Source organism: Belonocnema kinseyi, chromosome 6, assembly GCF_010883055.1.
Source record: "Belonocnema kinseyi isolate 2016_QV_RU_SX_M_011 chromosome 6, B_treatae_v1, whole genome shotgun sequence".
Lineage (NCBI taxonomy): Eukaryota > Metazoa > Arthropoda > Insecta > Hymenoptera > Cynipidae > Belonocnema > Belonocnema kinseyi.
Window position 1 is genome coordinate 13,493,845 of NC_046662.1, and position 10,048 is coordinate 13,503,892.

Sequence of the window (10,048 nt, forward strand, 5' to 3'; positions counted from 1 at the left end):
ATTTACTCAGTTATAAACCGTTGCTAAGGCAGGGGCAGGTGTGCCATGAACTGAGTCCACTTCATTTTTTATCTCATATGGAGTTAAACCCTTTAAATGAAAATGTTTGATTACCGCTCTGAACTCGTTTTTTTTTTCATTTTTCTTAACGAACAATTTTTTTTTTCAATTGATTATAAAAACACGTAAACTCAGAAGATGTGGACTGTGACTGCACCATATATCTAGTCGGGAGTGGTGCTGACTGAAAACAGATGATTTGGAGCGATTCGCGCGCCATTTGTTGGTCATTCTAAGGACTTATTGAACTACCCTCGTACCAACAATCTCAATTCTAAATCTGCCTGAGTTAAACTTTAAAGCCGATATCAGGTTGTGTGCATGCGATATACCTACGATGGCCACGCGACGCACACATGTTAAGGGTTGAGGGCCACTTTCATTTACCTCATGACGGTCATTGTCGGTGGTGCAGTTTCTTTGCACACCGACCGAGTCCTGAAATCACTCGTGGATTTAAAACCGATATATATATATCAATCAAATGACCATCACGGGTATACGGGCGAGAAGGGGGCGCCATGTTTCTATCAACTGATATTTCTAATGAATTGTGACTCTCTATTTCTCTCTGATATTATTGCCAATTGTGATAATGTTGCAGAATAAATGTATGCAAATTATTCAAGAGAGGAAAGGGATAAAAAGGAATTATAAAAATCAAAAATATTTATTTTAATTGTATAATACATTTTGTACATTTTTCCAAATTTTGTTTCTCCATTTTAAATTGAACTTTCCAGTTTCTTCGCTTTCAGGATGATTTTAAAAAATCACGAATAATACATACAAAAACCTGAGATTCAACTCAGAAATGACAAGGAAACGTATCAAGTTTTGCAGTGCATAAAAACCTGAAGATATTTCATGCGATCATGCAATATAACTTAATTTACAAATGATCACAACATTACATGTTCCACTATTCTCTAGGTATTTTTCTATTCAACTGATCAAAACTGCTTTATGTTTACTTCAGGAATTTTTTAATATCCAGGTTTTAACCAACTGCAAAGTACAAATTATAAAGCATAATTTCGTTGATTGACTTTAAATACAATCATTACTATTCTTAGATTACGTCAATATGACTTAATTAGAATATTTTGTCTATAATTTAGCTCGTATATTTTAACAATCTTTAATGTAGCACAGAGAGCAATTATATGAAAAGAAAGTCTTGACGTTGCCAAAACTGAGGTAAAAAGGCAATTAAAATGGGGAGTGGGGAACAACGAACGTTTAAGAATTCGTTAATGTTCGCAACGAATAGATACCCTCGAGCAGTCCCACGCACATGCGCACTGGCGGTTGCCATGTCAATCATGTCGCCACGCGTTGCAAGTTTTTAAACTTGTATTATGTATATAAAAACCTACAATCTTTTGTTTACTGAAATTAACTTTATCCCTTACTCACGTACTTCACAAATGATTATAATAATGTAATTACAGTACTTACATTTTCTAGAAAATTTTCGTATTTTTTTATGCCATTTTCCTTTTAGTTTTCAATTCAAAAACGCGATACACACCCCACAAAATAAAAAACAAACACGAAAATAACCTAAATATGACTCGAGATATCAAAATATAACAGGGGAATGGGTATAGAACACGTGACACCGCAAACAGCACTGCGCATGTGCGCGGGACTGCTCGAGGGTATCCATTCGCGGCAAACATCAACGAATTCATGGACGTTCGTTGTTCCACTTCTGCTTACCAAAAACATATAGGGTGATGCCACTCCCCACTATTCCTTCGTGGTTCTAACAGAGTTCAAAACTGAACAAAAACACATTAAATTAAAAATAACGATTTAATCAAACCTCGAAACTACATCCAATAAAATGCAACTGGATCGAAAGGAGCATTTCTTGATGAACGCTGCAAGTCGATCCAATCGTATTTTCGACATACACGACAAACGAAAATTTTATTTGATAAACAATTAACTTTACTCATGAGAGTTACTAATTTTTTGTTTTTTATAACATAAACTAAAACGGTTGACATTTGAGCTCTTTTGTCACAAAGGTTGGACCAAACCTTTTATTTTCTGTTCAGTCTTTTCTTTAAATCTACAACGATTACTCGAGGATCTATGTCCAAATGTTGGGCAAGCGTTAAACAATTGACCGGCATTCGATGACCTCCAACTACCATGTAAGTGCTAATAGACCCCATGTCTATGGGTGTCCTCGGGACACCGTAATGGGAAATCCCTTCAACCTTCGCATCTTCGTTCGAGAACTTTAAGCCTGGCGGGTATCGCGGCAAAGGATTTGTCGATTTTCTCGCGACGGATTTTAATGTCTTTGGGAAGGGACGAACTGGAACCATGGGACTAGCGGTGGATTCCTTCGCAACTGATTCATATTCCGAAGACTCTAATTCGAAACCCGCGCCCCCAGTTATTCTAAGCAACAGATCATTGAGCTGCTCTGCGTAATTCTCGACACTTTCGATTTTAGGCTCTACTCTCGGATGGACTTGCTCGGCGTGGAGCCTCACCTGCCTAGTTTCACAGAAAGATTGCTCGCAGTACTTGCATTTATACAATCTGATGTGCTTGTTAATGTGCCTGTACATTATATCGTAGGTCTTCGCCTCGAAACGGCATTCTGGACACCGGTAGTCTTCTGGAATCTGCAAGAATAACCGGCTTCATTGAAATCTTCATATGGATTTTGCTACTGAGTTCTATTAATTCAGTTCGCATTCAAGTGAAATCAACACAAAAAGGAGAAGTTTCTTCAAAAACAGGAATTAGTACTCTTCTAATTCTTAAAACTCTTGAAAATTTTTACAAACCTGAAGTGGATCAACCGGTTTAAACTTGAGCGGCAGATGCGAGTGGAAGACTCTGTGATGATTGCTTACGTCTTTCCTATTCCAGCACAATTCACCGCACCACTCGCAGGTCCATTTTTCGTCCTTATGATGACCTGATAAATCCTCGGACTCATTCCCTGCAACATTTGGCGAGGATGTGAATATCTCCGCGGCTCCGCTGTCTGCATGAACTAGAGTAGTGTACTGGAAAGGTCCTGTCTTCCAGTTGACTCCTTCATTCGGCTGCGGATCCTTGTGAGTCCTGGTCCAGTGTTTCTTCATGGCAAAGTGCGTTTTGCAGCGCACGTTGCAGTATGAGCACTCGTAATTAAACTTTTTATTGGAATTTCCAGTTATTGGAATTGCTTCCACTTTAGGCGACAATTGCGGATGATCAGATTTCGAATGTTTCATTACATCGATCCTAACCATGTCAGTGTAACTACAATAAGCGCACTTGTAGAGGATTTTGTGGGTGTTTAGATGGGCAAGATGAGCCTGCCGGGTCGCTGATACGAAGTTGCATTGCACACAAATGAATTTATCATCTATCACGTTTGCTTTCAACCTTTTTTCGGCGACCTCTTCAAAGTTTGCTTTTCGTTTTTGACCTCTGTTTTCCTTGCCAGGGGGAACCTGGTACTCCTTTAGCCAGAATTCATCAGTTAGATCAGCATCATTGGATGTACTGACTGGATTGGGCATTGGTTTCACTAGCCGATTAGGATGCTTCGAATGAATGTGTTGCTGGATATGGAATTCCAAGTTTGCACTGCGATCGCAGAGAGGGCACAAGAATTTGTATTGTCTCAAGTGCTGCCTCCTCACGTGCATCTTGAAACCACGCTTGCTGTTGAACCTTTTTTTGCAATGCTTGCAGATTAGGACAATTAGAGTCTTTGGTTGGCCACTTGATAAACCTAGAAGGTATTAATTTTTCAATCAGGATCGATCACGATCAATTGCGTGAATGAATAAAGCCAGTGAGTAGATGGTGAATTTTTAAAAAGCTACTAAATGGTTCGGTTTTAACCAAAGTGATTTCATTGTAGATTGTAGCACTACCAACGTTTTTAATTTTATAAAATTTAAGTTGAATAATTTTCCTTACATAAATGCACAATCAAAATTTTGATATACATGTTGAAAAAATAATTAAAAAATATTAAACTATTGTTAGACTGAAATTAATGAATATGTACCAGCTTATGCTATATTTTTTTCTTAAATAAATAAATAGTAATAACATTAAATATCTTCTTATATCCTTGAGACATCATTTAATCCTTTCTAAAACCTTTTGAAATCTTTGCGACAGCATTGAAATCTTTTTGAAATATTTATGAATCTTGAGAATCCACTGACATCTTTGTGAAATCATTCAAATTTTTGTATTCTTTCTCAAATCTTCGTGATATGTTTCAAATCATCGCAAGATCTTTGTTATCTTCTCTAATCTTTGTAATAAAATTTGGAAACATTTAAATCTTCGATTTTTTTAAACCTTTAAATGTTTCTGAAATCCTTGAAATCATGGCCAAATCTTTTAAGTCTGTTGAAATTTGGCCCAAAGTTTGTAAAAGCATTGCAACCTAAAATATTTTTCAATTTTTTTGGAACCATTGAAATCATGTTAAATCATTGAATTCTTTGTAAAACGATTTAACTTGCTCAAATCTTTCTGAAAACTTTGTGAAATGATTGATAACTTTCGAATTTGTTTGAAAGATTTTTGAAATCTTTGTGATATCTTTTTAATACTTTGTGAAAACTTTGCAAAATCTCTGAAATCTGAAATATTTTAGAATCATTTCAATCTTTGTGAAATGATTGAAATCTTTATAAATAATGCATTTTTTCATTCAGATCATTTTCAAATATGCATTTGTGAAATGCCTGAAATCTCTGGATTTAGTTCAAAAGCTTTTTGAAATCTTTGTGATATCTCTTGAATCTTTTGCAATTTTTGCAAAAACTTCGTAAAATCATTCAAATCCGACATCTTCTGGAATCTTTGAAATCTTTGTGATATCTTTTAAATCTTTATTTCATATTTAAAATCATCGTGAAATCTTGCGTACACTCAAAAATCGAGTGGTCAACCCCTCGTAAATACATAGTAAAGTATCGCTTTAAGAATTTTCTTACCTTCGCTAACGACTTCCGGCGCATCATCGTTACTTAGTTCTTCATTTTTCTCACTATCATCTTCCGAACCTGGAACCACGGAACCGGAAGTATTGACAAGACTTTTTCCAGGTAACCTTGACGATATATTTTGTTTCGAAGGACTCGCTGATTTAGAACTTCCTGGTCCACCAGCATCTGGATTTAATTTTTCCAGATTCCTCTTAATTGCCTCTGTTTGACGATTCAACAATGTCATGACCCATTCTTCAATACTTGAGTCAGGAGGTAGATTCTCACAATTCGGAACTTCTCCCTCGTGATTTTGACTGCAGTGTCTCGCCAACGACTTCTTGTTTACCGACACGAATCCACACGTCTTACAGTGAAATCTTTAACGAAAATACAACATTTCTAGAATCTCTAATCAGAATCTAATCAAACAACATAAAATCTAAGGTTTCTTACCTCACGTACTTCAGCTCTCTGTACAGATGATCTCTCATATCACGTCTGTATTTCGTCTTGAACTGATTGCAAATCGTGCACTCATACGATGAACCAACCGGATTTCCATAAAAACCATATTGTCCTCTCTGAGACTCACTATCATCCGTTTCAACAGGTTTAATGCACCTAAATTTACCTGGCTTGGCCGAAATATCCGTACCGCTCTTCCGCTTCCTCTTCCCAAACTTTTCAGGAGTAGTTGGACTCGCGGAATTGGAGTTTGAACTAGGTTCTTCCTCAATAAGAATTCCCCGAATATGTTTAATCCCCAGCATACCTCTTCGCCAAAGTGGAGTCGTATCAAAAGGTACCTCCGGAGTTCCCGGTTCCACCGGATCCGTCACTTTTTTCGTACCTTTGATTCTCTGATAGACCATCTGATGATCCACTTCAAGGTCGTTTGGATGTTTCGTATTAATATGCTGATCAAGCTGAATTCTTCCGTTCGTTCTGAACGGACAAGCCGTGCATTTATACTGGCTTTTCTCGTCATGTTCATTTCCAACATGTGTCTGCATTTCCGCTTTGTAAACGCACTTGTAATCGCAGGCGTTGCACTTCCAGTGATTTCCATCCGGATCCGGAGTTTCGTCTTCGTTTTCTTCTAAGGGAGGAGGCTGAGAGCTTTCATCCGATTCAAACTCTCGTATCACTTTAACGAGGGCTCTCTTTTCCGGATGTTTGTCACCAAGATGTCGCTCCACAACGTATCTCTGATAATGAAAATAATCACAGTGCGAGCATTTATAAAGCTTCGAGTCGTGCATCTTCAAATGTACTCCCATCTTCTCGATCGCAACATTTTGCGCATCTTGTCCTTGAGCTTTACAATGAGTGCATTTGAAGAACGGTTCCTCAGAGTGCAAAGCCTTCAGATGATACCGTAACATATCTTCGTTGACAGTCAAGTACGAACATTCAGCAATGCCGCAAACATATCTTTTATTCTCGGGAACATACTTCGGCAGCGTTTCATCTTCAGGTTGAGCACTAGATTCCTTTATTTTTGCTCCCATTCTTTCATTCTGATGGGAACTGCTCGCGTGGTTTTCCATCTTATCAAACATCTTTTCTCTCTTTTCCAAACATGGAACAGGATTAACAGGTTCGGATTCAGGAACCGATTCGTCTTTAGCATGAAACTGTAGATGTCTGACAATATTGGTTCGAACTTTGGTTTTAAAAGGACAAATAGTACACTGCACCTCCCGACTGTAAATCGCTTGTCGAGGAAGAAGGTCGATTTGGTTAGGCGAGAAGGCCAAAGTTTCAGACTCCACGGATTTCGGACTTTCCTTCTCTACAAACTTGGGAGTCGGAATCTTCTTCTTTCCTTTACCCACGGGGTGCACAACAAATAGACCACCAGCAGCGCGATTTTTAGGATCAGCAGGAAGAAGCTTATGAAGTTTGACCTTGTGTTTCATGTACAGATGAGTGACAGCTTGGCTCTGTACCGCGAATCTCTTTCCACAAACAGCACAGCAGTATCGCTTCAGACCGTGAATCTCTAGATGCTCCATAAAGAATCCGATCTTTTGGAATGACTTCGGACAATGACTGCATTGGAAGTTGACGAAATTGTTGAAACTAGCAGCAACATTAACAAAACAGCATTCTCGGATGTGGTTCCGCAAAGTGGGAGAATTCGGAGCAGAGAAATTGCAGTTCAGTATTCCACATTTGTACAAATCCATTCCAGTAAAACCCGTGTGTCTGATGTCATCTAGAGTTAGAAAACCATTAGTCTTTGATGGACTTGTAGCATCGAAACTAGAAGCATCATTCGAGATGTCAGAGTTATCCGCAACCGAAAGCGAATGCACGTCCTTCGGCTTTGTATCAGGAGTTGTTGGAGGTTCTCTAATCACAACTTCGCCTCTACTTTCAGGTATTCCGTAGTCTTCTATTATTTCTATATCACTATCATCGTCGTCCAATGCCGTGGTCTTCTTCGGTGTAGAATCACGAGTCTTCAGAAATTCCGGGTTATCCAGCAAATTCGTGTTTATGAATTCATCCTTAGTGCCGATATCTTGGAAGATTCCGGGAGCACCACTTTCAGCAGCCTTTTGCGGCTCTTGCTGCTTGCATTTCAAATTTTTTTTACATTTCTTCAGTTGATTGACGGAGTCGCGATTCTTTTCTGCTCGGGAAATACTTTCAGTCATTTTCCGAAATGCGGAATCAGTTTTTAACGCATCATCGCTGCTTACTTTGCTCTCGGTGGCGATTATTTGGATAGTCGGGGGGCTGTTAGGTCGAGTGGGTGCTACTGATATTATATAATTGTTCGACTCCGCTTTTTCACTCAAAGGTTTTACTCGCGCTAAGTCATTTGCCTCCCTACTCGCATCTAATTCCGAATTAGCTGGCATTTTATCAGAGATTCCGATAACTTTTGAAACTAGTGTGTATTGCTCTTCTGCATTTCGCAAAAGTAGTTGGTCGATGGCACTTTTCGTCTTTGTAGGCTAAAAAAAAAAGTGTTTAGTAAAGAAATAATTTTGTTTGATACATAAAGGTGAAAAAATCGTGACAAATTTGTCTTCCTCATTTGTAGGTTTACATAGAGAAAAATGGATGTTTACCCATAACATCTAGATTCTAAGTATAGAAGTATAGAGTTTATACCTGTCGATATTAAAAACAGGCCGCTTGATCATGAAACAGAATATTCGGCATTTCGAAAGGGTTTCACGAGAAAAATAGAACTTTCTTCAATCATTTAAATTTACATACAAAATGTAGACATTTATTATAAGTAATTGTGGACAAAACATATATCACCATGAGTTTTCACAGAAGTTCATATATGGATTTGCCAATCTAATATAACAGCAAGATACGCGCGATTATTTGAACGTTAGGCGGTATTATCTAATCCTTCAATATCTAGGTGTTAATATCCATTTCTCTCCGTGTAATTATTTATCTTTGGCATACCGATGGAGGCAGAGTTCTTTCAAGAAAAACAGGCTTCTGGTTGTAATGATTCGAGCTGAGATGATTATGCATTTCGGTCATGCTTTCGGTGCCATGATTGCAGTATAAACACTGATATTTTAGGATTCCGTGCTTCTTGTAATGCTGATGGCAGAAAAAAATGGGCGTAAAAACCTGTTCAAGATCAGAATTAGCAACTGAAACAATGACAATAGGGTCATACCTCAATAAGTTGGGCCGGCGTGTAACTAGCCACTTGACATAAATGGCACAAGAAGACTGAGAGCGCGGCATGCTTCAACCTTAAATGGACGAAAAATGCTTCCGGCACAAAAAAATACTTGTTGCAATCTAGAATCAGAAATAAAATATTGTATGGCACAAACAACTTACGGGAATATTGGAAATATTGCTGGAATTGAACGAAAATAAAACTCACCATTTTGACAAACAAAGGGCTTTACGCGCTCAACACGATTGATTTCTACAGGAGGGCGAGGATGGTTTGTGATACTAGCTTCTAGAACCACTACAGGCTTTTCAGGGTGAACATTTGCCTTTGGAGATAAAAATAGGTTTATGAGTTTCACAATTAATTCTAAGAATGCTGTTAAATTTGAATTTAAACATATTTTCGAGGGGTCGATCACTCCAGAAATCTAGTGTAAGCCTTTGTGAAATCTTTGAAATTATCTGAAATCTTTGTGCATTTGTCGAAATCTTTTGAATTCTTTTAAATGCTCATAAATATTTGAAACATTTGTGAAAATCATTGATATTTTTGAAGTCTTTTTGGAATCTTTGAAAATCTTGAAATATTGTGTAGACTCAAAAGTCGAGTGGTCAACCCCTAATGAATAGTTAATTTTCTTGAGTTCATTTTGAACGTATTTCCTCCCAAATATTATACCTTCATCTTTTTGATTTAGGAATCAAAAAGACACTTTGTAAAATAACATTTAAATATTTTCTAATAAATTATCTGGCTATGTGAGAATCAAGGAAATCAGCAATTCCAAATAGAGAATTTATATAGATGGGGTGTCCCGCGTCACTATTAATCCCGTCCTACCCGTAGCACGTAGTGGTACTAAAACATGCTAGAGGCGCTTCGTTCGAGCCGCCACAGCGACGTTCAATACCCTCGACTTCAAATTCTACAAAATTAGCAAAATACAAGATAAAAAAATTCCTATGTTTGCAAACTTTTCTCTCAATCATCAAACACAGAAAGTGTGCACTATTAAAACCTAGTAGTCTAAAAATATTGTGAGTTCCCCACCTGGTGGATTTCCACGTATGCCTGAGTAAGGGCTCTATAGAAGCAATAATTGCACTGGAACTCGCAGTACGCATGTTTCTCCTCGTAGTGCTTCTCCATTTGGAACCAATCACCGACAGTCATGTTACAATATGCGCACTTCTTAAAGTCAAATGGCACTAAACCAATGCTATTGACATTGTAGCTAGTAAAATGCTTATTAAAATGTCTCCGAAAATTGTCAACATAGTCTGTTGTGTAGGGACATTCCCTTCCCATGCACTTGTAAAGCTGTCGTAGCCTCTCA

General features: G+C 37.9%; 1 protein-coding gene across 1 annotated transcript; it reads right to left on the bottom strand.

Moving 5' to 3' along the window:
* Positions 1-758: 758 nt before the first annotated feature.
* LOC117174203 (zinc finger protein Xfin-like) lies at positions 759-10,042 on the bottom strand. The gene is made up of 8 exons (XM_033363067.1): positions 9,763-10,042; positions 8,920-9,037; positions 8,704-8,831; positions 8,481-8,624; positions 5,493-8,008; positions 5,046-5,416; positions 2,877-3,817; positions 759-2,711 (listed from the first exon to the last, which is right to left on the bottom strand). Exons 1-8 carry the CDS (start codon positions 10,018-10,020, stop codon positions 2,115-2,117), a joined length of 5,073 nt encoding a protein of 1,690 aa, XP_033218958.1. The 5' UTR covers positions 10,021-10,042; the 3' UTR covers positions 759-2,114.
* Between the last annotated feature and the right edge of the window lie 6 nt (positions 10,043-10,048).

Coding starts and splice junctions, on each gene's coding strand:
- LOC117174203 (XM_033363067.1), bottom strand. CDS start 10,020: ATGGGAAGGGAATGTCCCTACACAACAGACTATGTTGACAATTTTCGG. Junction 9,038..9,762: donor CATACGTGGAAATCCACCAG/GTGGGGAACTCA, acceptor TTATCTCCAAAG/GCAAATGTTCACCCTGAAAA. Junction 8,832..8,919: donor GCCCTTTGTTTGTCAAAATG/GTGAGTTTTATT, acceptor TTCTGATTCTAG/ATTGCAACAAGTATTTTTTT.